Consider the following 27,937-nt stretch of genomic DNA (forward strand, 5'->3'; position numbering starts at 1 on the left):
ACTGTAATATGCAATATGTTTTTTTAAATTGAATGAATAAAGTTTATTTTTTAAATTTTTTTAAAAAGAAGTATATTAATAGTGAAATACAATAAAGTATATTAATAGTGAAATAATTATTAAGCTGTAACTTAAAATTCATAACAAACTTAATAATGCAAACACATTGGCATTTGGCAATAACAAAAGTTAACACTTTAGAAACACAATTTACAAAGACTCATAATCTAGTCTCTAGAAACTTGCTATAACATGAAATAGTAATTTTAGGGTTTTTTTATCTTATATTTTGGAAATGTACATCCAGGTTTTTCCCCGCTTTAATTTTTTTTGGAGCCCCCCCCCCAAGAGAGTGGGGTCCTAAGCTTATAGCTCAGGCACGTCCAACAGGTAGATCGTGATCTACCGGTAGATCACTGGACATCTGCGGTAGATCCCTGGTAGATCATTGGCTCCCTCCAAAGAAGATGAGCAACTGTGGCTCCCCTAAAAAAACCCCTCAACATTTTACCTCCTCCCTGAAAACACTCAACAACTTTGACCTCAAACCCCGCCCCCCAAATGGGCCTTCCCCCTTCCTAAAAGGGGTAGATCACTGTCAGTTTTTAACTCTGTGAGTAGATTGCAGTCTCTTGGGAGTTGAAACAAAATAAAAAAAATCCTTCAGTAGCTCCTTAAAGACCAACTAAGTTTTTATTTTGGCATACCAAAATAAAAACTTAGTTGGTCTTTAAGGTGCTACTGAAGGAATTTTTTTATCTTGGGAGTTGGCCACCCCTGTGCTTGCTTAGCTTATACGTAAATCCGGCCGTGGGAAAACGTGCAAAATATGTTTTCATTGGTAGCCAAGCGGGGGCGATTGCTTTCCTTTGCTTTCGCCCGGCTTCGTTCCGCGCGCACCTCTTTCAGCTCGAGCCGGCACGTGCGCGAGGCCACGCCGCCGACGCCGCAGCCAGAAACGGTCGATCCCCGAGCTCAGCGTGTCGCCTGAGAGGGGCGGGTCCTTCTCCCCGGCGGGACCGACGACTCGGCGCTCGGCTCCGGAGACGGCCAAGCCTGGGCGAAGGTCCGGCGAGGAGGAGGAGTGAGGAGGCGCCGCCGCCGCCGCGAGACGATGGCGGCCAACCAACCGCCGCCCCCGAAGCCCTGGGAGAACCGGAGGCTGTGAGTGCGGCTGGGGGCGCTGAGGGGAGGGGGGGGGCCCGCTTGTGTGGGAGGGAAGGCGGGAGAGCCCCCAGGAGGAGGGGCCGCCGCCGCCATTCCCTCCTCATCGGTTTATGGCTATTAATAGGTTCCGGGGGTCACTTCCCGCCCCGAGGAGTGTGGCAGAGGTGGGGGAGGCACTCTGCACATGCTCAGGGGGGGCCACTCTCCTCCAAGGTCGTGGAGTGGCGGGGGGGGGGGAAGCGAACACAAAACGAACAGGTTCCGGGGCTCAAGGGAATCATTCCCCTCCCCCCCACCACCTTCCCTGAGCCCCCTGCCGGGTTTCATCCTTTCAGCCCCTTTCAGTGTTGGGTTTATTTTCCACCCAACAACACGGGATTCCTACATTGCAGGGGGTTGGACTAGATGACCGCCAGGGACCCTTTCAACTCTATGATTCCATGAAACTTGGGAGGCTGAAATGGTGGTTTCTGGCATGAGCCTTGTTTTTCCTGACACGCTGGCGTGGTGGGGGTGGCGGCAGTGAGCCAAGGGGGTTGGACTAGTTGACCCTCGGGGATCCCTTCCATCTCTACGATTCTATTATTCCTCTCCCCCCCCCTTCCATGGGGCAATATCATCTACACACACCGTATATGATATGCCACTTTTCATTCAAATGAATTGCAAAGCGGCTTACAAACAATAAAGAATAACAATGCAATAGAACGTCACAAAAACAGCATAAATAGTGTAGAATAATTAACATCACCAGTGAGATCATTGCAGCCTATTAAACACTGCTAACAACATCTTAAAAGTAGGCTGAACGTCACAATTGAAGCAAAAGTCGTGTTATAAGATTAATAAATCAATGCAGCATTTATGATAAAAAAATAGCAGCTGAAAAATAAGCTAAGCGCTGTTCTGTTCATAAGGGGTGTCTTCAGCAAACTGGCCCCCTTTTCTTTTTTCTCACACACTTGGGCAGGAAAGAGTAACAAACCTTTTTCTTCTCCTCCCCTTAATGGGTAAACATCCTCTCCCCACCCCATAAAGGGGTGTATTCAGCCTTTCCCTTCTTGCTCCCACCCAATGCCCCACTTACTAAGGGGACAGGAGGTGGCAGGAGTCCATCTTCAAGGGGGAGGCAGATTCCCCCATTCACACCTCTTTCATAAATAATTGCTTTATAAACTGCTAAGTTTCCTCTCTTCTCTTCTCACCCAGCCAGGCTCATCAAGGGTCAGTGTCCTGCATAGGCACCCACAATAATACAGACAAACAAAAATAGGGAAGACACCCTTCACCTGTCTGGTGCTGTCAGTGACATTAATGACATGAAGGGGCTTGGGGAAAGGTTGCATGCTCATTTTTCATTGCTATTATTTTTGAAAGATTTCACTTTATGCTCTGTTTTGGGATGCCACCCAGTGTTTTAGGAGCTATGTGAATAATGGTTATTATGATGATGTTTGTATTCAGTTTATGCTATCCTCACCTTGGACTCTGAATTGTGCATTCATTTTACAAGAGAGAGATAATGTGAGTGGACAAATGTTGGGATATGTGGGTTAACGCTCCATATTACCCCTTTGGAACTTTGAATTCTTCAAATCCTTTTCAGAAATCTTAGAACTCAATGCTAGGATGTATCCTATAAACTGGAATTGAAGAGTAAAACGATAGTGTGTTTTGCAACATGGTATTGTCCCACATCATACCCCTTTTATTGATTATTTTGATTTTTCTTTTTTCATACAATCTTAGAGTTGGAAGGGACTCCAATGGTCATCTAGTCCAACCCCCTGCAATGCAGGAATCTCCGCTAAAGCATCCATGATAGATAGCCATCCAACCTCTGCTTAAAACCTCCAAGGAAGGAGAGTCCACCACCTCTTGTGGAAGTCTGTTCCACTCTTACTGTCAGAAAGCAGCTCTTACTGTCAGAAAGCTTTTCCGAATGTTTCATCAGAATCTCCCTTCTTGCAACTTAAAGCCATTGATTCAAGTCCTACCCTACAGAGCAGGAGAAAACAAGCATGCTCCCTCCTCCATGTGACAGCCCCTAAGATATTTGAAGATGGCTATCCTATCTCCTCTCAGTTTCCTCTTTTCCAGGCAAAACATACCGCTCCTTCAAGCACCCCTCATAAGGCTTAGTTTCCAGGCCCTTGATCATCTTGGTTGCCCTCCTCTGCACACCTTCTAGCTTGTCAACATCCTTCTCAAATTGTGGTGCCCAGAATTGGACACCGTATTCCAAGTGTGGTCTGACTAACGCAGAATAGAATGATACTATTACTTCCTGTGATCTGGACACTATATTTCTGTTGATGCAACCTAGAATAGCATTAGCTTTTTTTGCTGCTGCATCACACTGTTGGCTCATGTTAAGCTTGTGGTCCACCAAGACACCTAGGTCCTTTTCACATTTACACACCAGAAGGCCTTGGTGTTGCTGATAGCCTTGAATTTTGCTCCACCATCTGCATGCCGGCGCTCAGGATGGTCTACCTTGTAGAAATTTTCTTAGTGAATCAGCAGCAAGTTGTTGCTTGTGTTCTGCTGCAATTTAGTGTTGGTCTGACATGCTTCCCCACCTCCCTCCCCTTTCCCAACAAAATGGGTGTGTTGGCACAGGAGTTCCAAAGTGGTTAGCATTACTCCCTACTCCCAGCAGATTAGGGTTGCATAACATACCCACATATGTTGTGGTCCTGCCTAAATGTAGGAGAAAACTAAATTCAGTAGGACTTGACTTCTGGGTAAGTGCATACATTTGATCTGGAAAGATATTTTCTAGCACCATAATGAGATCTCAGGAGCCATGTAAAAGTAAACACAAGTTACACTGGGACTTCCTGTAAGCTTACTGCTTGATATGCTTCCTGAAAGCTTTGCTTCCTGTAAGCTTTTACCGCTTGATATGCAGAAGCAGCTTCCTCATGATCATTTTGTAAAATAGGAAGTGGGTGCTAACTGGCCAGGGCATCGGCTGTCAAAATCAGATCACCTCCTGGTGCAACTGGACTTCTCCGCGACCCTTCACCTCTGCAGGGAGGTGGGACCAATTCGGATGGTCCGCTCCCACCACTTAATGGATCCAAATGGTTTCCAGAGAGTGATAGGGGATGTTTTATCCCATATTGATGGCCTTTCAGCTGATTCCCTGGTGACCCGTTGGAATATGGAGTTAACCAGGGCTATTGACTGTCTGGCTCCGAAGCGCCCTCTCTGATTGCATGGAGCCCGGGCAGCCCTGTGGTTTTCCCCGGAGCTGAGGGTGATGAAACAATCGCTGAGATGGCTAGAGTGCCAGTGGCGGACAACTCGTTCTGAAGCTGACCAGACACGGGTTAAAGCTCAACGTTGAGCCTACTAAGTGGCGATGGTGACTGCGACGGTGAAGAAGACTTTCTTCACCGCTTCTATTGCATCTGCAGAAAATAGTAGCAGGGAGACTCTTTCAGGTGGTTTGCAATTTAATGGAACTACCGTTACTATTGGGGCATTGTAAAGACCCCAAGATCTCCTGCAATGATGAAAGTTTTTTGCAGATAAAGTCGCTCAGATTCGGAAGGAGGTAGACACCACCGTGGGAGCAGGGCCGGGGCGGGAGAGTGCTGGAGCGCTGTCTGGTTGAGTTGCATGGAATCAATTTCAATCCGTTACCCCCGAGTATGTGGACAGGCTGCTCGAATGCGTGAAACCAACCACCTGTCTCCTTGATCCTTGCCCATCCTGGCTAATAAATGCAAACCGGGAAGGGCTGGGTGATGGGCTCGGGGAGGGGGGTAGTGAATGCTTCCCTCTGTGAGGGAGCATTCCCAGACCCGCTGAAAGAAGCGGTCATTAAACTGTTTCTTAAAAAAACATATTTAGACCCGGCCAATATGGCCAGCTATCACCCAGTCTCAAATCGTCCATTATTGGGCAAGGTTGAGTGGGTGGTTGCTGAGCAGCTCCAGGCACACCTGGAGGATGCGGAACATTTGGATCCCTTCCAATCGGAATTCAGGCCTCATCATGGGACTGAAACTGCCTTGTTTGCGCTAGTTGATGATCTCTGGAACGTCTAGAGGAGCTAGGAGCTGGGGGTACTGTTATACAGTGGTTCCGCTCCTTCCTCCTAGGCCGTGTCCAGAAAGTGGTGGTGGAGGATGAGTGTTCAGAACCCTGGGCCCTCACTTGTGGGGTGCCTCATGGTTCTGTCCTCTCCCCCATGTTTTGTAACATCTACATGAAGCTGCTGGGAGAGATCATCGGGGGGGTTGGGTTAGGTGTCCATCAATATGCGGATGATACCCAGCTCTACCTCTCTTTTAAATCAGAACCAGTGAATACAGTGAAGGTCCTGTGTGAGTGCCTGGAGGCGGTTGGAGGATGGATGGTGGCTAATGGATTGAGCTTGAATCCTGACAAGACAGAAGTACTGTTCTTGGGGGACAGGGGGCAGGCTGGTGTGGAGGACTCCCTGGTCCTGAATGGGGTAACTGCCCCTGAAGGACCAGTTGTGGAGCCTGGGAGTCATTTTGGACTCACAGCTGTCCATGGAGGTGCAGGTCAGTTCTGTATCCGGGGCAGCTGTCTATCAGCTCCATCTGGTAAGCAGGCTGAGACCCTAGCTGCCCGCGAACTGTCTTGTCAGAATGGTGCATGCTCTAGTTATCTCCCGCTTGGACTACTGCAATGCACTCTATGTGGGGCTACATTTGAGGGTGACCCGGAAACTACAACTAATCCAGAATGCGGCAGCTAGACTGGTGACTGGGAGCGGCCGCCAAGACCACATAACACCAGTCCTGAAAGACCTACATTGGCTCCCAGTACGTTTCTGAGCACAATTCAAAGTGTTGGTGCTATACGGCCTCAGCCCAGTATACCTGAAGGAGCTTCTCCACCCCCATGAGGTCCAGCGCCGAGGGCCTTCTGGCGGTTCCCTCACTGCAAGAAGCAAAGCTACAAGGAACCAGGCAGAGGGCCTTCGCCCACCCATCAGATGTCAAAGAGATAAACAACTATCTGACAATTAGGAAACATCTGAAGGCAGCCCTATTTAGGGAAGTTTTTAATGTGTGGCATTTTAATGTATTTTAATCTTTGTTGGAACCCGCCCAGAGTGGCTGGAGAAACCCAGCCGGATGGGCAGGGTACAAATAATATATTATTATTATTATTATTATTATTATTATTATTATTATTATTATTATTATTGGCTAGGGCACCAGCTGTCAAAACAGCTACTGAAGGAAAGTCCCTGGAGTTCCAGACACCTGAAATAAGCCAAGAATTACTGTTGGGACTGCAAAGTTATTAACTATCATGTGATGTAGTTAATCATTCTAGATTTGCAAATATCTGTCTTCCTGCTGTGTCCACTAGCAAGGAAACTTAAAGCTCTTTTAGGCTGTGTATCACTGACATAGTATGTCTGGGCAGGCTGGCTACTTGCGAGCAAGTAAATGTCATGGACCTATTTACAGGGTGGTACCATTCCCATTTTATACAGTGAGCAATTTGGATTAAGAGACCACTTTTTTGCTCAAATAGCAATCCAGTGCATGAGTAGAGACCTCAGTTTTGAACCCAGGTCCAAGGCTGTCCAGTCAGTCTGTCCCTGCTGATATTACAGTACGTAGTTGTGTCAACAGAATGTCCTCTGCCTCTTCCAGGCCATTTGGGAGTTGCAGCCTGGGTTTGTTTCTAGTTTCAGCCACGTGCTGTGTAATCTGCATGGGCAGAGACAGCAGAGGAGATTGGCAGTTTCGCAATTAACCTTTGACACAAACCTGCAGCTCTAGGACTTAAAATTGCCATGTTGTATAAAGTCACTCAAAGGACCCGAACCTGCGCCTGTTTAGGCGACTTGATAAAGAAGTCCCACAGGGTTCAGAGAAACCTACTCCCAAGTGAAAAGCAGACAAGAGTATTGCAGCACTTTGAATCAGTCGCTGAAGATCAAGAGCGAGCATTAAATCTCCTCCCATCTCCACCAGTATGGGGGTGGGAGGGAAACAGCTCTGTCTTGATATTCAGGTATTGTTCAAGGGAGGAGAGGAAACTCATTTCCTTTCCTCCCCATTGCAGCTCAGGGCTGGTAGGAACGGGACTTCTGCCCCCAGATGTGATGGAGAGGAAGGCCCCTGACAGTTTGCAAAGGTGTATCACCTTCCTCTGGTGTGGTGCCATGCAAGACAGTCTTGGCATGCAGGAAATGGGAAGTACCGGTAGCACTCCCAAGTAATTTGTGATGCAGGGAGAGGAAGAGGTGTCTGATTTTGGGAGAGGGCTGGCAGACCACTGGGAATGGCTTCATGGGTCACAGGTTTTTTTTTAACCCCCCCCCCCTGTTTTAAAAGACTAGCATATTTTTAAAGTGTTCATGGGCTAAATCTCACCGCATGAGATGCATTATCTTTGGCAGAGAGAATGCGAGAGATGTACACAGAGGAAAGAATGTAAACAAAGGGGCCTAAAGCCTGTGAAATGTAAGCATAATAGCAGTCTTATGAATAGGCTGCTACTCTTATCTTGCACATGTTTGAGTTTTGCGTAGAAATGTCACCAACCTATTGTACAGCTTGCATTTCATGGTCTTTTACACTCACTGTTTGCAATCTCCCTCTTCTTTGTGTGTGTGTTTGTATCTGCAGATTGAGAATGATGTAGGCTCTGGTCCACGAAGCTTATGCCATGAGTAAAACTTTGCCTTCTTACAAACAGACTTAACAGTGTTCCTGCTCTGGAATTTGTCTCCCTGCCTCCAAGCATGGTCACATCTAAACAGCGGGCAGGATTCACCTTAGGCAGTGAAAGCCCTGCACAAAGGACTTTCTTGTGTGCAATGGGGATTTCCCCCATGTCCTCCCTCTCTGTGCCCTTTGCAACCCCTGAAATTGGCTTGGGGGGTGGTCAGGATTGCTCCATCTGACAAGCTGCACTGCTTGGGCAGATAGAAAGTTTGTAATAGCACAATGTGGAATTCCACCCCATACATTTAAAGTGCAAGCCTTCCCCCAAAGAATTCTGGGGATTGTAGCTACCCCCTCACAGAGTTATAATTCCCAGCATCCTTGGCAAACTACATTTCCCAAGATTCTTTGGAGGAAGCAGTGTGCTTTAAATGTATGTTGTGGAATGTGACCTAAGTGTTCACAAGATAACAGCCCAAATTTAGGAAACTTTGCAGCTTCAGATTTCAGTACATACCTTCTGGGCATTCACAACAGCCAAGATTTTCTAAAGGCTGTTGCCATTCAATAAACAATTTGAGCACATAAAATTGAACAGGTTGCTCATCCCCATAACTTAAGCTCCTTTTCTGTGGTGGTGAAATGTCTTTGGGTTTCACTGCTAATTAAAACTAGATGCGCTATTGCAGTATTCCGTTGCCTTAATTAAAACCTCCCTCTTGAAAACATTATGGCTTCATGTTTGCAAAATAAGCCATTTTATTCCCTTTAAGGGCCTGATATGCAACATGGTTTCATTAGTATTTTGCAAGTTCAGATTCCTTTGAAAATTCAGATTCCCAAATTCTTCCTTTTGACAAACCTCCATGCATGAAGTTGCAGATAACGTGTAATTTGATCAGAACAGGTGTACACACTTTGTATTTTAAGAGATGTGTATTGATCTGCATGTTATGTGCCATTTTTTAAAAATTTGTTGCATGTAGAGTAACCTGCTTTGTGTTAGAATGCCACAAGATATGTTTATGGCCATTAGCTTGGCATATTTATAAAAACAAAGTGCCTTAGTTTTGTACAAGCAAAATTGCAAATAGACCCAGTTGCAGTCCACTTCTTAAAAGCTTAGTTTTCACCCAGACTTTCAGATCTTTCCACTGCGTGTTTTGGCACCCACAACAGGTTCTTTGCCATTTCTGCCACACCTTCCTTTGACCTTTCAAATCCTTCAGTGAGGCAATAAGTTGCCTGTTTCAAATCGGTAAGCAGGTGTCTATGTCATAGACATTTGAGGGGAGCGGTGAAAAGGTTGATAACAAGGAAGAGGCAAAGTCAAAAAAGGCAGCAGAATTGTCATACTTCTAGTTTCTCCAAATAGACCAAAGGTTGCCAAAAGAAGACAAGGAGCGATTCAGAAGCAATAAAGGACTTGAATGTCCCTCTTTGACTGATGGCAACATCCTGTAGGTATCCACAGCATCTGCAGGGGCCCACATAGGCTATCCCTGCTGCAAGTGCAGAAATGCATTTTAGGATTTATTCCTTTGTGTGTCATGTATATCCTTTTAGGCTTACCACTGGTGTTTCATGTGCGGGTTTGGGTGTGGGGTTCCACAGTGACTGTTGATTCTCTACAGGTAGAGATGCTATTGTTCTCCTCCGGGCTGTTGCCTGATACATTGATTGAAGGCATGCATTTGTGGTGGCTGTTTGCGAAAGGATTTGAGTGCAGGGTAGGACGCCTGCATCCGGAGTCCTTAAACCTCCTAGGCAACGAGGCTAAGCACAATTCCAATAGAAATGGACCACTGTGGAGCACCGCTGCTCGATTCCTTTGTCACGCTTGCATAAGCCCCTTGCTTTGAACAACCATATGCAGTGCGAAGCTTTAGGAGTCATGGGCTAAAGGGGTGCGCCCAGATAACAGCAAGGCAGAGGATGTTGGTAACATCCCCCACCGGGTGACTAAAGTCAATTTCTGTTCCAAATTCAGACCTAAATCCCACTTGGCATGGATAAAGGAAACCATCTTCACCCAAGACCACCAGTCACTTTTTCAAGCACTTTGCCTCGGAAGGGAATGTTTGCCATAGGCTTGCTGTTTTCAGAAGTGGCCTTGCTGCAGCTTCCTTTAAAAAAGCTGGAACCTCTTCCTCTCTTAAGGAGGCGTTTTCTACCCAGCAGACATCCTCTCCCTGCCTCACTGCAGCTCATGCACATTCAGCTGAGAAGTATTCATCCCAAAACAACTGCTAGGTAATGCCTTTATTAGGACAGACTAATAAAACTTTATGAATTGGTCCTAATAAAGATGTTGCCATTCTGCTTCTGTTGAATGTCCGTCCCTACCAACATTGGTCCAGCACAGCTGAACCACAGTCTTTGTTAAATATGAACTGTCTATTCAGATTCAACATTTTTATTGTGTCAAAAACCAGAGCAGAGGATCAGTGTGTGGTTGTTGTTGTTTTTATTAAGTCTAGTGTTTTAGTGATGCCTGAACCTGGGTCCAAAGAGCTGCACATAGGCATAATTAATGTCAACTTCTAAGTGTACACACTGTTTGGAAGGAGTGTGGGATGAGGGATTATTTTTTAGCATAAAACCGTCCCGTGTGCTAACATTGAACTTGTGCATTTTAGATCTGCAGATGTGGGAGTTAGTCAGCTGACGCGGCCCGGGCAGCCCACCCTCACCCGCGTGCCCCCTCCCATTTTGCCAAGGCCATCTCAACAGACTGGGAGTACGGCCCTGAGCTCTTTCAGGCCTTCGTACAGCAGCCCCTTCAGCTCAGGCTATGGCACGTACGGGAACTCCTTCCACGGAAACTACAGCCCTTACAGCTACGGATATGGCGGCATGGGCTACAACCGGTTTCGGATGGATGACGTTCCCGCGAGCCGGTTTGTGCAGCAGGCCGAGGAGAGCAGCCGCGGCGCGTTCCAGTCCATCGAAAGCATCGTGCATGCCTTCGCCTCGGTCAGCATGATGATGGACGCTACCTTTTCGGCGGTCTACAACAGCTTCCGAGCCGTCTTGGATGTAGCCAACCACTTCTCCCGGCTCAAGATCCACTTCACCAAGGTGTTTTCAGCTTTTGCCTTGGTCAGAACTATACGGTACCTTTACAGGCGACTCCAGCGGTTGCTGGGTTTGAGAAAGAATTCCGAAAATGATGATTTGTGGGCAGAAAGCGAAGGGACTGTGGCCTGTGCTGGCCCCGAGGAAAGGGCGGCCAACTCTGCAAAATCCTGGCCCATTTTCCTATTCTTTGCCGTTGTTCTTGGGGGTCCCTACCTCATTTGGAAGCTGCTGTCCACCTATACTGAGGACGAAACAGGTAAAAGAGTTGTTGTAATTGTGGGGATCCAAGCACTTTTACAAGTATTTCCCGGTCTGTGCTGCTGGGCTGTGGGGTAAAGCGAGCAAGTGGCAACACAGAATCAGGTTCCAATTAAGACCATGAAGGCAACCTGAACTTTGCCCAGGTGTTTCACAGGTTTTTGGTGAATTACATTTTCTAATGTGGAAAGCAAGCTTGTGTGTTATCATTCCTTCTCAAAAATATTTCTATGGAGAGAAGCATTGGCTGGCTTCACGATTTTTCCCATGTTGTAATTTTTGCATAGCGTGTACACACACACATGATGATTCACAATACATTGCCAGGACAAAAATTATGAAACTGATACAGTGGTATCTCCGGTTGTGAACGGGATCCGTTCTGGAGGTCCAGCCTTATACCAAGGTTTTTGCAACCGGAGAGACCGCTTCTGCGCATGCGTGAGCGGCAAAACATTTCCGGGTTTGCTGCTTTCGCTGCTGGGTAATGTAACCCAGGGTTCCACTGTAAAACGATATGGACTTCAAACCGGTTTTGGACGATATATTGATCTATCGCTCAGCCCTAGTGTACATGACAGTGTTACAAGCAAGTCCACAGTAGTTACTAGCAGCCTTCCAGATGGGTCCACAAAAGTTAGTGGCTTGTCTGGCTACAGACCTTTGTGACCCAGTAAAGAATTTCCTCTCTTGCTCACCTGTCTCTTCACCTGGGATACTCATTTGCCACAGGAGACCAGGGAAGCAGCAAATTGAGAGGCAACCAAGTTTCAAACACCCCTTTCTGCCCTCTTCAGCCTGGATTTTACCCCCCCCTTTTCCGCCTTATCCATAGGTCAGTGTTGTATTTGCTAACGGCTAAACAGCATTTGGCAACCCTGCTTCACATGGGAAACCCTAGTTTAGCATACATCAGGGGTCGGCAAGGTTTACCTCACCTGAGCTGGTTCACTCCAGTGGGGATCCCTCCATGGGCTGGATTGCGTGCACACATGAGCACGCGCAGACGCAATTTCTGGCACCGCAGAAGCAAATCCCTGCACCACGCTGTGCCAGTTTAGCACAGCGTGGGGTGACTTGCCGAGTGGGCAGCTTGGTTCAGGGGCGGCACCGTGGGCTGGTTAAATGACCCCCGTGGGCTGCTTGTGGCCCATGGGCCTTAAGTTGCCTACCCCTGGCATACATTCACTTAATTTAAAAACATCTAAGTTGCTTCATATTTAAGCATCTATTTAAGCCAGGCACCCCCAAACTTTGGCCCTCCAGATGTTTTGGACTACAATTCCCATCTTCCCCGGCCACTGGTCCTGTTAGCTAGGGATCATGGGAGTTGTAGGCCAAAACATCTGGAGGGCCGCAGTTTGAGGGTGCCTGATTTAAGCATTATGCAAATATACAGCAGTATATTATGCATAATAAAAGCAGAGATACAACCTTACAACCAGTATTATAAAAGCATGCTGCTAATCATCATCATCATCATCATGAATTCAGTAATAACATGGTCTAATCTTCATGTTGTGTGGGAGAAGGGTTTTTTGTGTGTGTGATTAAAGGTAGGATTAATAATGGTTAATGTGGGAGGCAGATGGGGGAAATGATAGCAAGCTGAGGTTCTGAAGAAATCTGTGACACATATATTACTGCAGAGGTCTACAGCCTTGGACAGTAGCCAAAGGGGAAGTGAAATAACAATAAAATAAAGAGAAATAAGCCCTTTTGCCTCAAATCAAATGGCAGGCACATTGTGTTAAGCTCGTCTTTTACCTGGTGGTTAGATGCTCTTTACACCCCACCCCAAGGGTAGAATTGATTTGTCTCAGAACAGGAATGCATTATAACGTGACTGGCCTCTCTGGTTTTCTGCAGTGAGTGTGAGTTCACCATATGCTCTTACCAGCATCCTGAAACAAAAGCTCTGCCTCCTCCAACCAGCCATGCAAACAAAGGACAGAGTTCATCAACAAATATTCTCCATCAACAATCCTGCCTATTGCAAACACCAACTGCAATTTATTTTAAAAGCAACACTTTATTTAGGCTTTGTATTTTTGCTTGCTTTTGTGTTTGTCCTGTTTTAAGTTTGAAGCAAGCTGTCTACAGCCAGCAATATGCTTGAGTTGATAGAAACCAAAAACATTTGATGCCACCCTCTCTTAATATCCGTGGCATTTCTCATAATCTAGGAAGGCACCGTTTTCAACCTGATCTCATAATTGGAGGTGTCATTGCATTGCACTTTGCTCAGCGATGGCAAAGACTGGACTGGGAATTTGTAGTTTAGCTGCCAGCTACTTTCATGGCTGAACAGAGAATCTAACCTCAGGTCTCGCATGTCCCACTCTGTTCCAAGTCCACAGCGCTATGCTTGGTGTTATATGTGGCTCCTGCCAAGGGATTCTAAAGGAGGGTGAGAAGAGCAGGCTTAGATACTGTGCTTCCCTAATTTCAGCTTCAAGGAGGGAGGGAAGAGCAAATCTTGCTTTTATTTACCAGTATAATGAAAAGGGAGTTTAGAACATGTTCCAATGTCTAGTGAATGTTCAATAAAAAAATTCCTTCAGTAGCACCTTAAAGACCAACTAAGTTTTTATTTTGGTATGAGCTTTCGTGTGCATGCACACTTCTTCAGATACAGTGAAATAGAAGTCCCCAGGCACTTATGTAGAGAAGGGGCGGGGAGGAGTGAATGTTCAGTGTGAGCACTCTGGAATTTGAAATGCTTTGCAGGCCAAGCAGAGCCATTCTGAGAATTTTGGGCAGAGTGCTGGAAAAAGGCTTTGAAGGTGTAAAATACTTCAGTATAGCACATGGGCTGACTTTAACCGATCAAGTAAAGCACTTTAATTTGTGTGCACCCTGGCCCTCTGTTAAGGGGTTCAGTCAGGTTTGGAAATCACTTCTTGGTTGGTTGCCTCTGGCAAATTGAGATTGTCTCCAAACAACCACTTACAAAAACTTCTCTCTTTCTTTGTAGCTCACAAATGACATACATCAGTTGTGTGTGTACATTTGTGCTTTCCTGTTAGCTTTTGAACTTATTTACGAGTCTGAGATGTTTCAGCCTTGGCACAACAACTAGGGGAATTGAATTAGGGCAGCCTGAAAGTTGATAGCTTGGCTCATGAGCTGTGTAGCAGAGTAGGGAATTGAACTGGGTTTCCTATACCCCTTGCACCATACTGACTCTCAAAGATTGTTTTCTAAGAGACTGTACTGATCCAGCAGAGTTATGTTGACTTGTTTATCCCTTGTTCTGTGGAACAGTTTCCAGCAATTGGGCAAGTGGAGAGGATGATCATGTTGTTGGGAGAGCAGAATACGATTTCAATGCTGTTTCGGAAGAAGAAATTTCTTTCCGTGCTGGCGAAATGCTAAAATTGGCACCCAAAGGTAAGATGGTTTTGATTCATTGTGATTTCCCACCCACAGATATTTCAGTGCAGTATCTAGGAAAACAGAAGAACATTTACCCTCTTGACCTAACTGTATGTTAAGGAACAGTTTGAGAACTTTAGGGGCAATTTGTTTGTCTAACAGGGAGCAGTGGCACTTCTTGCAAATGGTTACTTGTTCCATAGAAATACCTACATCTTCAGTCTTTAGATTTGTTGTATAACTTGTGTCAATGTACTCAGACTAGAGGTATGCGACTAGAGTTGACTGGTTTAATATATTGTATGAAGTTTCTGAAAGCTACCCTTCACTGTTTCTGTTAATGACATTTGCTAGTCCTTTTTGAAATCTTGACATTTCAAAGTCATTGGTTTGGTCATTGAACTATTTTATTAATCATTACGTCTCAAGTGTGCTCTTCAGATTGGTTTTCACTCAAGTCTCAAGGTTTGAGAAGGTCACACAAAATCTAAACGAACTGGTCTTTGCAGAATTCTCCAAATACTTTCAACAACTCAGTTATCTATTCATGGGCTTCTCTGCTAACCACTCATGTCTGTCTTTTTTCTTGCCAGAACGACAACCCAAAATACGTGGCTGGCTCTTGGCTAGCCGTGATGGCCAGACAACAGGACTTGTTCCAGCTAATTATGTCCGAATACTCGGCAAAAGGAAAGGAAAGCGAGCCGCAGAACTGGAGAAGGTTACCGAGCACGAGCCGGCACTCAGCAATGCCACTTTGATCCAAGGAGCCACAGCCACCGACACCCTGGAAGAGCAAGAAGCTGCCTTTGAGTCTGTTTTTGTAGAAAATAATAAAGTTCCCAACACATCCAGCTCTGCTGTGCTTGGTGGAGATAAACAGGACCTTTGATGCATTTATTAAAGTAAGCCTGTGGTGGTCACAGTAATTCTGTAGGGTAGGCATTCAGTAGTGATGTAGCTGAACACTGTTTTTGTGGTGCCCAGGTACTTGCTGTTCACACCTGGTAGAGACATTGGGAGGGATGTTTTCAGTCTAAGCCTGTGCTTGGTTCTTTTGACATTGAACAGTTGCGTTAAGCAGGCTAGCATCCATTTCATTATCTCAGGCGTGGGTGAGTTTTGGCGTGCAGGAGACCTTGCACCTTGTCCCGTTCAATGGAAGGAGCTGGGCTGAGACGTTCCCCAGGCAGCTGTCTGCTTTGAAGTTCTCCTCAGGGACTGAATACAGCGTCATTGTGGCAGTTCCGAGAAAGAACACGTTTCCACCAAGTCTTCACGCATTGGTTTTCTTTCCCTCCTTACACCCAGTTATTGTGAGATGAAGAATCTCTGGAAACCTTTTGGGGGAGGTGAATTAATACTTCCATAAGTTAGTAGTTCTGTATGGAAGGCACTTTAGAACTGACAGCAAGCCTAGTTAATTGTAGTTCCAAGATGTGAGCTGACATGTCCTTGGTCCTCTTTTCGTAGATAAGCTTTCTACTCTGAGCTTTGAAATCTGCTCCTTTGTGCTGCCTTAGACCCCAGTGCTTGAAGCTTCATGTCATTCTTTGCCTGGACTAATAGGCAATAGCTCTTTAACTAGAAATACTGCATCACTTTTTCTTCCAGTTCAAATTTGTGACATCTGTGGCTCTGCTTTTTTCCTGTCAGCTGCAAGCTGGCCTATCAAGAATACCTGATTGAGGCTCAAACTGCATGTGACAGCAGATCTGTATGTTTTAAACCCAAATCTGCCACTATTACATGCAGTCTCAGCTTCAATGTTTAGTAAATGTAATACATAAATCTGATTTTATCGTCCCTTACAACTGCAGGTGTGAGCTGATAGTCATCCTTTGGCATTGCTCCTAAGGATGCTAAACTTTGCTTCTATAAAGGTTGAGATGTTACTTTACAAAACTGGACTGACATGAAAATAAAACTTTGTTTTCTGAAATCATGTTTGCTACTGTATTGATGCCACAGTATTCTGAATAGTGAGATAAAAATCCAGGTTGATTCTGGGAAGCTGTGATAATTGATAAAACTAATTTCAGGCTGCAATTTATTAAAGTGGTAAACCAGAGCTCTACAATTTCTGTAGTAGCTATGAATTTCCAGTGTGACACAACTGCATATTCATCTTTGTAGACTGTTTTAAAATAAAATACTGAGTCTGACACATGTGCATCTTGGATTCTGTCAATCTTAAATCACAATCCTTCTATAGAGTACCCAAAGTTTCACTACATGGCCATTAACTTCCATGGTCCTCTGGTAACCATGTGAGGTTATAGCTGCTCTGGGTTAGGGAAAATCAGGATGAGACTTCTGGATGAACCAGCTGCATTTTTATTGTTTTACTTCAATTTAAAAAGGGAGGGAAAACTTACATCCTGCCAGTTTTCAAAAAGGAATCCAAGGTGGCTTACAGCCACAAAAATAACAAGCAATATAAAAATGAAAACCACAAGATACATTAAATTACTATCACAATAAAACAGCAATTAGCACAGGAAGCAAACAATCCCTGTATGTAACAACTCATAAACAAGATTAGGTAAATAGAGACACCACTTGTGCACCCCATACAAGACAGATTACACAACATGGAAATCCAAGGGCACATCAGATTCTTCGCTGGTTGAGTGCAAATATGGCATCTCTCATAGCTCCTAGGAGTGGCCATCCTGGGAAATAAGCCTTGGAACAAGCATACACACCTGACCCAAGTTGCTTGCATGACTATGGACTGATCTCTTTCGATTTGCAGTCCCTCTGCACAGAAAAAGAAGGGGAAAAATGGGGCGGCTGAAATGTACTAGGAAAGTTATCTTCATATGTAATACTTCAAAATTTTAACTAAATATTTGCTTCCCTCCACACCCCTCAAAAAAAACCCCCAAGCCTATTGAAAAATAAAAGTGGCTAGGGTTGGTGGTGGGAAAATGTTCCACATTTTCATTAGACTTACACTTTGTGAGATCAAAATGTTACAGATTATTTTCAGATAATACTATAGTAAAATCAGCAGGTTGAAAAGTGTTTTGCTTAAAAAGGATTTATTATTGATTTACTAAACTTCCAGACAGGTCCTAAATGTATTCACTTAGAAGTACGGTAGGTCCTACTGAATTTGATGGGGCTTGTCCCAGGAAGTACCCTTGGATTGCAGTCTTTATCTTACTTTATACCGTACTTGCTTAAACTATACTTAACGAACAGTCATATCTGTGCATATTGAACTTCAATAGATAAGTATGTATAGTGGACCTTGCCTCTGACACTTTGACTCTGCTTGTTTTGTTGGAGCCAGAACTAAAATGGATGTAAACAACCTAGATATACTAAAAGTTTTATCATGCGGTTGGATTAACCTTGATGAATCTATTAAATGCGGTTGAAACTTGACTGCAGCACTGGGTTTTTTTTAATTCACACTGAAATCACAATACAACTGAGTGAAACTGGGACTATGGGAACATTTCAGGTAGAAAAGTGGTTTTGATGTTTCCCTTCTACTCTGTAATCTTATAAATTGGGGAAATGGCTGTATGGGTGGGTAGGCTTTTTTGAGAGTGGGGGATGTTATTTTAATCACACCTGTGGAACAGATAAGGGAATGTGTCTTGGGGGCATCAGAATGCATCTATATTGAGAAATAGCAGGAAAGGTGTACAAAGGTGATGGCGGTTTTGGAGTTGCAGAGTACAAAGGCCACTTAAGATTAAGCTGCTCTCAACTCTGAATTTAATAATGCAACTTAAAGGAATCACAAAATGCTGTTTGTTTCATACATGCCTAATAAAACACAAAGAGGGATGTGGGGTCTAAACCACTAAGCCTAGGGCTTGCTGAACAGAAGGTCAGCGGTTTGAATCCCTGCGACGGGGTGAGCTCCCGTTGCTCAGTCCCTGCTCATGCCAACCTAGCAGAAAGCATGTCAAAGTGCAAGTAGATAAATAGGTACCACTCCGGCGGGAAGGTAAACGGTGTTTCCGTGTGCTGCTCTGGTTCGCCAGAAAGCAGCTTAGTCATGCTGGCCACATGACCCAGAAGCTGTATGCCGGCTCCCTCGGCCAGTAAAGCGAGATGAGCGGTGCAACCCCAAAGTCATTTGCAACTGGACTTAACTGTCAGGGGTCCTTTACCTTTACCTTTAGGTCCAGTCGTGACCAACTGGGGTTGCGTGCTCATCTCGCATTATTGGCCGAGGGAGCCGGCGTATAGCTTCCAGGTCATGTGGCCAGCATGACAAAGCCGCTTCTGGCAAACCAGAGCAGCACATGGAAACACCGTTTACCTTCCCGCTGTGTTGTTGTTGTTGTTTAGTCGTTTAGTCGTGTCCGACTCTTCGTGACCCCATGGACCATAGCACGCCAGGCACTCCTGTCTTGCACTGCCTCCCGCAATTTGGTCAAACTCATGTTCGTAGCTTCGAGAACACTGTCCAACCATCTTGTCCTCTGTCGTCCCCTTCTCCTAGTGCCCTCAATCTTTCCCAACATCAGGGTCTTTTCCAAGGATTCTTCTCTTCTCATGAGGTGGCCAAAGTATTGGAGCCTGAGCTTCACGATCTGTCCTTCCAGGGAGCACTCAGGGCTGATTTCCTTAAGAATGGATAGGTTTGATCTTCTTGCAGTCCATGGGACTCTCAAGAGTCTTCTCCAGCACCATAATTCAAAAGCATCAATTCTTCGGCGATCAGCCTTCTTTATGGTCCAGCTCTCACTTCCATACATCACTACTGGGAAAACCATAGCTTTAACTATACGGACCTTTGTCAGCAAGGTGATGTCTCTGCTTTTTAAGATGCTGTCTAGGTTTGTCATTGCTTTTCTCCCAAGAAGCAGGCGTCTTTTAATTTCGTGACTGCTGTCACCATCTGCAGTGATCAAGGAGCCCAAGAAGGTGAAATCTCTCACTGCCTCCATTTCTTCCCCTTCTATTTGCCAGGAGGTGATGGGACCAGTGGCCATGATCTTGGTTTTTTTGATGTTGAGCTTCAGACCATATTTTGCGCTCTCCTCTTTCACCCTCATTAAAAGGTTCTTTAATTCCTCCTCGCTTTCTGCCATCAAGGTTGTGTCATCTGCATATCTGAGGTTGTTGATATTCCTTCCGGCAATCTTAATTCCGGCTTGGGATTCATCTAGTCCAGCCTTTCGCATGATGAATTCTGCATATAAGTTAAATAAGCAGGGAGACAATATACAACCTTGTCGTACTCCTTTCCCAATTTTGAACCACTCAGTTGTTCCATATCCAGTTCTAACTGTAGCTTCTTGTCCCACATAGAGATTTCTCAGGAGACAGATGAGGTGATCAGGCACTCCCATTTCTTTAAGAACTTGCCATAGTTTGCTGTGGTCGACACAGTCAAAGGCTTTTGCATAGTCAATGAAGCAGAAGTAGACGTTTTTCTGGAACTCTCTAGCTTTCTCCATAATCCAGCGCATGTTTGCTATTTGGTCTCTGGTTCCTCTGCCCTTTCGAAATCCAGCTTGCACTTCTGGGAGTTCTCGGTCCACATACTGCCTAAGCCTGCCTTGTAGAATTTTAAGCATAACCTTGCTAGCGTGTGAAATGAGCGCAATTGTGCGGTAGTTGGAGCATTCTTTGGCACTGCCCTTCTTTGGGATTGGGATGTAGACTGATCTTCTCCAATCCTCTGGCCATTGCTGAGTTTTCCAAACTTGCTGGCATATTGGGTGTAGCACCTTAACAGCATCATCTTTTAAAATTTTAAATAGTTCAGCTGGAATATCATCACTTCCACTGGCTTTGTTATTAGCAGTGCTTTCTAAGGCCCATTTGACTTCACTCTCCAAGATGTCTGGCTCAAGGTCAGCAACCACACTACCTGGGGTGTACGAGACCTCCATATCTTTCTGGTATAATTCCTCTGTGTATTCTTGCCACCTCTTCTTGATGTCTTCTGCTTCTGTTAGGTCCTTACCACTTTTGTCCTTGATTATGGTAATCTTTGTACGAAATGTTCCTTTCATATCTCCAATTTTCTTGAACAGATCTCTGGTTTTCCCCATTCTATTGTTTTCCTCTATTTCTTTGCATTGCTCATTTAAGAAGACCCTCTTGTCTCTCCTTGCTGTTTTTTGGAAATCTGCATTCAGTTTCCTGTATCTTTCCCTATCTCCCTTGCATTTTGCTTGCCTCCTCTCCTCCGCTATTTGTAAGGCCTCGTTGGACAGCCATTTTGCTTTCTTGCTTTCTTGCATTTCCTTTTCCTTGGGATGGTTTTCGTTGCTGCCTCCTGTATAATGTTATGAGCCTCCATCCATAGTTCTTCAGGCACTCTGTCCACCAAATCTAAATCCTTAAACCTGTTCCTCACTTCCACTGTGTATTCATAAGGGATTTGATTCAGATTGTATCTTACTGGCCCAGTGGTTTTTCCTACTTTCTTCAGTTTAAGCTGGAATTTTGCTATAAGAAGCTGATGATCTGAGTTCCCGCTGTAGCGGTTCCTATTTATCTACTTGCATTTTGACGTGCTTTCAAACTGCTAGGTTGGCAGGAGACCTTTACCTTTAATAAAACACAAATTTCAAGATTGATTGTTTGCTTTTTGGTAAAAAAAATTGTTTTATCAGTTCCATAAATGCATAGGAGAAACCTAGCCAAACAACACAAAAATTGCTGCTGCATAACAAAGTAGTTTTGTTACTTTGAATCTAAAGAACATACAAGTGTTTTATGGAAGGTGGTTTTTAAAAATAATAATATTGCAGTAGATGCCCAAGCACATTTTCCTTCTCTCACCTTTTTTGCATTGAGTTCTTTTTCAAGTTTTGTTTTGAGAATATGTGATTTCTCCATGAATTTATTTATTTCTCTCCTGAGTTCATGTGTCTGTTGTTGATGTTCCCTGCAAGAAGGAAAACAAATTCCATGAGGCAGTTTCATTACAGTAAGGACAAGTCATTTATTGTTGTACTAGTGTTATTTATTAAGAAAAGTCCTTCTGGACCAAAGGTCCACCTAGCCCAGCATCCATTTTTCTACAGTAACCAAGCAGATAATCGAACCATACCCTCCGGAGCAGGAGAAAAAGAGCTTGCTCCATCCTCCTCCTACCCTTTAGATCAGGGTTTCCCAAACTTGGGTCTCCAGCTGCTTTAAATATTTGAAGATGGCTATATCTCCTCTCAGTCTCCTCTTATGAAGAAGATCCTTAATTTTATGATTCACGAAGAGCCTCCCTGTGTAACAGCTGATGTGTGATCTTATGATACTTTGAACTGTATATAGTTTTGATTCTACCATATAAATAGTCTGCAGGTTTGAGGTTCCATAAGCAGTAAATTGGGTGCTATTTTGCAGACTCATGCCCCATACTATAAACCAGGGGTGGCCAACTCCCAAGAGACTGTGATCTACTAACAGAGTTAAAAACTGGCAGTGATCTACCCCCTTTTTTGGGTTCAGGTCAAAGTTGTTTAGCTTTTCTTAGGAAGGAGGAAGGTCAATGTTGTTGAGTTTTTTCAGGGAGGAGGTAAAATGTTGAGCTTTTTTTAGGGGAGCCACAGTTGTTCAGCTTCTTTGAGGGGAGCCAATGATCTACCAGCGATCTACCACAGACGTCCAGTGATCTGCCAGTAGATCACGATCTACCTGTTCGACATGCCTGCTATAAACAAACAAGCAGAAAACTTAGCCTGTTGCCCTGCACTGAAAGAAGCTGCTTAAATAATCAATTGATTTCAATGTGATTAAAGACAGTCTGTTAGTAGGGGTGGCAGCCATAGTTAAAAGTTACATCTACAAGATTAGAATCATTTGAGGAGATCCTGCTTTCAGACATTTGAACATCGTACCGGGATTTTTCTTGGAAGGTACCAGAAATATATTGCTTTATCTTGAGAATATTTTCTTCTCTGCGCCTTATATCAGCCTCACTCTGTTTTTTCATTTCATGCACCAGCTCTGCATGCTACAAAAGGAAGCAAGCGGCATTGCAGTGTGGTTACTAAATACTGAGGGATAAGTTTAGTGTGAAAAATGTTTATTTTCCAGATAAGGTTTCAATGTATATTAGAATGAAATAATAGTAACCTAAATAAAGCAAGAGCTACAAATGATGCCTGTTTTCCTTTGTGACAAACCTGTGTTTCTTGTTCCTGAATTATTTTTGTGTAATGTGCTACAGTTTCATCGAGCAACTGGCTCTGCTCCTTGACTAAATGTTCTGATTCTTCCAGTTGTCTTTCAGTCTCTTTCTGGTGTTCTTTTTCAAATTCTATTGCTGTTCTATACTCAGTAGCCTGTAGTAATAATAATAATAATAATAATAATAATAATAATAATAATAATAATAATAATAATATTCAACCCAATTATACTATAATCCTATATTTGCTTATTCAGAAGGAAGTCCTTCAAATCCTTCCTCAAAACAACATCCTAGTTTCATTCCTGCTTCTGTAACTAATCCTAGGTACAATAATAGAATCACAGAGTTGGAAAGTACCCCCAAGGGTCATCTAGTCCAACCCCCTGCAATGCAGGAATCTCAACTAAAATGTCCATGACAGATGGCCAATAAATACATATTGTTAGAGGTTGTGGAGGGTGAGGAGTCTGTCCAAATTATATCTGTGGGTTCCTCGTGATTCTCCACCTGTGAAGTTAGAATCTACATTATGAAACCTGGTGTACCGGTCAAACAAGTTCCTTGGGTGGCTTCACCTGCGTCTTAAAGAGTTCTAAGAAGAGAGGTTTTGCAATAGTGGCAACTGCTGACGCTTCCAGGAGGGGAGAAGGCACCTGGGTAAATGCCCGAAGGAGAACGAAAGGCCAAGATAGTTAGTTTTTTTTATTTGGCTGTGTTGAACCCAAAACTAAGCCCCCTTACAGGTCATCTCTAGGAAGTTAGTGAAGAGGAAAGATTTATTAGAGTGTTCTTTTAGAGTGTTAATGCTGTGATCCCTTCCATCCTATCCTCCTCGGGTTGTATATAGAAGTCAACAAAACCATATATCCTAAAGGCACCATAGTCTTCATTGACTTTTGTTCCAAGGAAACTGAACCCTGGGTCCCCAGGAGTCTCCCACTGCTCATATGCAAGCAACAATATTATTTTCCTGCAGGCTCTGGCTTGCACATGGATCTCCTTTGCCTGAAAAAGCTGCTGTAGAAAAGTAAATGCAATGAAAACTCCTTTGCACACATAGATTTGTTCTCCTGAAGCAAATGGAGTAGTCTGTGTTAGGGCTAGGCAAAGATCCCTTCCCCCACCCACACACTAACCTGGGTACCACCTGCCCTGACCTGGATTCAGCCCTGAATCAATTCAAGGGTGGGGCTAATAGTTTAATTGTTTCCTTCCCCCCACCTCACCCCAAGAGCAGGAGGGTGCAATCCTGCAGAGTGCTGCTTACAAGTGCCTTCTCTGCACACAAGGGGCTCTAAAACACAACACATTTTTAATTACAGCATTTCCAAGTTTATCAGATGTTCCATATTTTCAGCAAAATCATTATTAGAAGCAAAGTCTTCACTCCACATCTAAAGATCAACAGAGAAGAAGCTACGCAGAGCTTCTGGGGAAGTGAAATCCACAATTGTGGGAGTCATTGAGGAAGTCCTGCCTATAAACAGCTCAATTCTATGCATGTCTACGCAGTTAGGTCCTATCAACTTCAAATGGAAATTACTCCTAGGGAAGTGTGCACAGGATTTCAGAGTATGATGTTTAGATGAAATCTGAGAACCCAAGGTGTTTTAGATGTGCAGGAAAACTGCAACACGTGAATGTTACAAACAAGTATTTGAAAATAATTATTTAGATATAATCATAGCTGCCAAGTTATCCCTTTTTTCAAGGGATTTTCCCTTATGCTGAATAGGCTTCCTCGCGAGAAAAGGGAAAACTTGGCAGCTATGGATATAATCCTCAGATTTGATGTGTCTTCTCAAAGAAAAGTGGATTATTGAGCCTCTGGTGAGCTGCCTGCCATACATGATGGTTAGGCTAAATTTGGCTTGATGGGGTCACATGTTGTATGGGTTTGATTTAACGCTTCAGTCTCTCATAAATCAGTAAATCTGAATTTACAATACCTGGTCTTTTATTAGTTTAGTTAATCTTGATATTGATGACTCCTTTTCTTTTAGAATACCTTTGAGCTGCAGGTGTTTCTTTTGCAGAGCTTTAAACTTTTCCAGAGAATTGTTCTCTTCACCTAAGGATGCCTGTTTGATAATAAAGATGCTTGTTGAATTATGGTTAATACAAATGCAAAATGAACTAGAAATTGTTTTCAGGCCCCCTAGTGGTTAAAACTAAATTAAGGGCACAAATGTGGTTGCACGGCAGATTTGTATAACAGCATTATGAAATTGGCAGTTTTATTTTCAATTTCTTTCCAAGTGATCTATGGCATGAAATTTGCCCTTTTCATGGTTGCTGCACACTGCGTTGACAGTTTTAATCGAGCTATCTACTATGACCCCAAGGTATAGCTCCTGTTCTGTCACCTCCAGTTCAGACCCCATGAGCATGTGCGTGAAATTAAATATATTTTTTGCTCCAAAATGCATCACTTTACACTTGTTTACACTAAATTGCACCTGCCATTTTATTGCCCATTCTCTCAGTTTGGAGAGATCTTTTCAGAGCTCTTCATAATCTATTTTTGTTTTAACAACCACAAACACGAATTTGCGGTCATCAGCAAACCTGGCCACATCACTGCTCACTCATAACGCTACATCATTTATGAACAAGTTAAAAAGCACAGGTCCTAGTACAGATCCTTGGGGGATTCCACTTTCTACTTCTCTCCATTTGGAGAAATGTCCATTTATTCCTACTCTTTGCTTCCTGCAACTTAAATGATTCCTGATCTACAAGAGGACCTCTCCTTTTACTCCTTGACTGCAAAGCTTACTTAGGAGCTTTTGGTGAGCTACTTTGTCAAAGGCTTTTTGAAAGTCCAAGTACACTATGTCAACCAGATCACCTCTATCTAAATGCTTCTTGTCACTCTCAAAGAATTCTAATAGGTTTGTGAGACAGAACTTTTCCTTGCAGAAGCCATACTAGCTCTGCTTCAGTAAGGCTTGTCCTTCTATGTGCTTATTTATTTTATCTTTAACAATACTTTCCACTAGTTTTCTGGGGACAGACATTTAGCTAACTGGCTTGTAATTTCCAGGATTCCCCTGGATCCTTTCTTAAGAATTGGTGTTACATTGGCTACTTTCCAGTTCTCTAGTATAGAGGCTGATCCAAGGGGCAATTTACATATTTTTGTTAGAAGATCAGCAATTTCACATTTTAGTTACTTGAGAATTCTCAGGTGGATGCCGTCCAGACCTGGTGATTTGTAGGTTTTTATTCTGTCTGTTATTTTGGCCTGGAGCTTCATCTCTTGTCATCTCCGTTCTGTAAAAATCCCTTCCTCTGTTCTCTGAAATCATGACTTTGTTCATTCATTTTTTACCAGACAGCCAGATAATGTAATTTCATATAGCTGTCTTCTGATGTTTTCTGTGCACTCCTTCCATGTTTCCCACACCTGATTTGTGGCAATTATGTTGGTAGCAAAATGTAATTGGAGCTTCAGCTAACCCAGGGTGGACAGAGAAAAGCACTGCCAAGGCTTTTCAGGGCTTCTCCTTTATTCAGATTCAATCCAGTTTATTGCTCCCTGTTGATTATAGCCTGTGTTTGGTCATCCTGACATTACTGGCTTCCATTTTTAAATCCTACGTGTACCACCAAACATGCACAATGTTACCTTTTTTTAATGTGCCAGAATACAGTATTCTAATAAAGAACAGTCACTATTTCAAAATATATCACCCTGTGTTGATTTCAGTTTTAATCTATCTCATCTGTTCTTGTGAATTCTATAGGGGACCCATGGGCGTGTTGTTGTTGTTGTTCTAAGTGGAGAAGGGAAATCTCGCACACACTTTTTGTCTTACCATAGGGTCGCTCCCAACTTTCCTGCTTGTTTCTTGATTTCCAGTTGCCACACCAACTGTGCCAGGTGTAACTCTTGGTTTGATAGTCCTGTCTGTAAGAAGTGATCCAGGACTGTAATGTCTGAATGGTTCATGCTCTTTAAAGGCACGTCCTCTTACTTTCAAAGCTTGGGACTTCATATGGGTCATTTTCTCTGTTGTCGAGAGCTCTCAGGTAGGCTTACCTATATGTAGAAAAGTAAACAGGTGTTGAAAGGTGCAGTACAAATGGATAAAACAAATATATTCACAACATTCTGTCTCTTACACTGTAGTGTGGCCCTCCAGATGTTATTGGATTCTAACTCTGGTCATCAGCTTCAGGGACGATGGTGTTGTATAACAATGGGATCTGTTCTCTGGTGACCAAAAAACAGAAGTTACCCAATGTCAATTATGTCGCTTGCTTTTTGAGGGGCTGTGTGGATAGGGAGAAGCAACATTTATTAGTAAGCAAAGTCTAATAAATAAATTAATATTATGTACACTGTAATATAAATATTATATATAATATAAAAAATATATATATATTGTTTATATTATACACACACACACACACACACACACACACCGGTAATTAGATTTTATATACAGCATATATATATATATATATATATATATATATATATATATATATATATATATATATATATATATATATGTGAAATAACGACGATACGACGTCAACAGGCGGAGGTTGTGCTTCAAGTGACGTCACGCCGCAGGTAATGTGGGCCCAGGTGGCGTCACGACAAAGCACACGTGGGGGCTTCGCGCGCGAGCCCGTCCCGTTTCGCGCTCTTTTCCCTTCCCCAAACAGCTCTCGCCTTCCTCCCTTTCTCTCCCCCCCCCCACCAGAGAGAGAGAGAGACGCCTCGCCTGAGAGGCTCCGCCAGCGTCGCAGCCGCCGCAGTAGGCCCGCTGCTGCCGGTTGCTAGGCGACCGGACGCTGAGGGGCGGGGCTGCCCGGCGCGGGAGAGAAAGAGAGAGACCAGAAGGGCAGCAGGGGAAGGGAAGGGACGGGGCCGCTGCACTGCGGCAAAGCCAAGCTGCGGGCGGGCGCTCACGCCCCTCCCCTCCCCGGCCCCTCTCATTGGCCCGTTTGGAGAGAGCGGGTGGCGGGGAAGGGCTCGGCGCGGCGAGAGGATTGGCCGGCGCGGTGTGACTGACAGGGCCGCCTGGCCCGCCCGCCGCAACAACCAACCTTTCTTTTTTATGAGGAGAAAAGGGCGGTATAGCGAGTGGGAGAGGTGGGTTGCCAAAGGGAGGGAGAGAAAGAGAGAGAAAGAAAGAAAAAGAGAGAGGGAGAAAGAGAGAGGCAGGCAGCAGGTGGAGGAGGTGGGCGAAAGCGCTCGCTCGCGGGGGGGTCACTTTAACCTATGAGAGTGGAACCCCCCCCC

The 27,937-nt window shown here is 44.2% G+C and overlaps 3 protein-coding genes across 11 annotated transcripts in view; 2 read left to right on the plus strand and 1 right to left on the minus strand.

Moving 5' to 3' along the window:
- Positions 1 to 591: 591 nt before the first annotated feature.
- PEX13 (peroxisomal biogenesis factor 13) lies at positions 592 to 17,954 on the plus strand. Its single transcript, XM_035110908.3, has 4 exons — positions 592 to 1,164; positions 10,481 to 11,178; positions 14,448 to 14,573; positions 15,152 to 17,954. Exons 1-4 carry the CDS (start codon positions 1,115 to 1,117, stop codon positions 15,448 to 15,450), a joined length of 1,173 nt encoding a protein of 390 aa, XP_034966799.1. The 5' UTR covers positions 592 to 1,114; the 3' UTR covers positions 15,451 to 17,954.
- On the minus strand, positions 16,880 to 27,535 carry LOC118082989 (uncharacterized). Of its 3 annotated transcripts, XM_088666895.1 has the most exons (8): positions 27,417 to 27,535; positions 26,499 to 26,722; positions 24,626 to 24,758; positions 23,253 to 23,341; positions 22,670 to 22,828; positions 22,382 to 22,497; positions 21,327 to 21,432; positions 16,880 to 17,321 (listed from the first exon to the last, which is right to left on the minus strand). In XM_088666895.1, exons 2-8 carry the CDS (start codon positions 26,685 to 26,687, stop codon positions 17,289 to 17,291), a joined length of 825 nt encoding a protein of 274 aa, XP_088523021.1. In that variant the 5' UTR covers positions 26,688 to 26,722; positions 27,417 to 27,535; the 3' UTR covers positions 16,880 to 17,288. The 3 variants fall into 3 exon arrangements, with proteins under 3 accessions (XP_088523021.1, XP_034966801.2, XP_088523022.1); XM_035110910.3 differs by lacking the exon at positions 23,253 to 23,341 and having other exon boundaries at positions 24,627 to 24,758; XM_088666896.1 differs by lacking the exon at positions 22,670 to 22,828.
- The window catches only part of SANBR (SANT and BTB domain regulator of CSR), a 40,855-nt gene continuing 40,429 nt past the window's right edge, over positions 27,512 to 27,937 (plus strand). For 6 of the 7 annotated variants that reach the window (XM_088666881.1, XM_088666883.1, XM_088666880.1 and 3 more), the window contains exon 1: positions 27,650 to 27,787. The gene's annotated coding sequence lies outside the window, so the exon portion shown is untranslated. Of the gene's footprint in view, positions 27,788 to 27,937 lie in introns of all 7 variants that reach the window. The other variant, XM_035110906.3, reaches the window with a different exon arrangement.

The sequence above is a fragment of the Zootoca vivipara genome, chromosome 3 (assembly GCF_965207765.1).
Source record: "Zootoca vivipara chromosome 3, rZooViv2.hap1.1, whole genome shotgun sequence".
In the NCBI taxonomy this organism is placed as follows: Eukaryota; Metazoa; Chordata; class Lepidosauria; order Squamata; family Lacertidae; genus Zootoca; species Zootoca vivipara.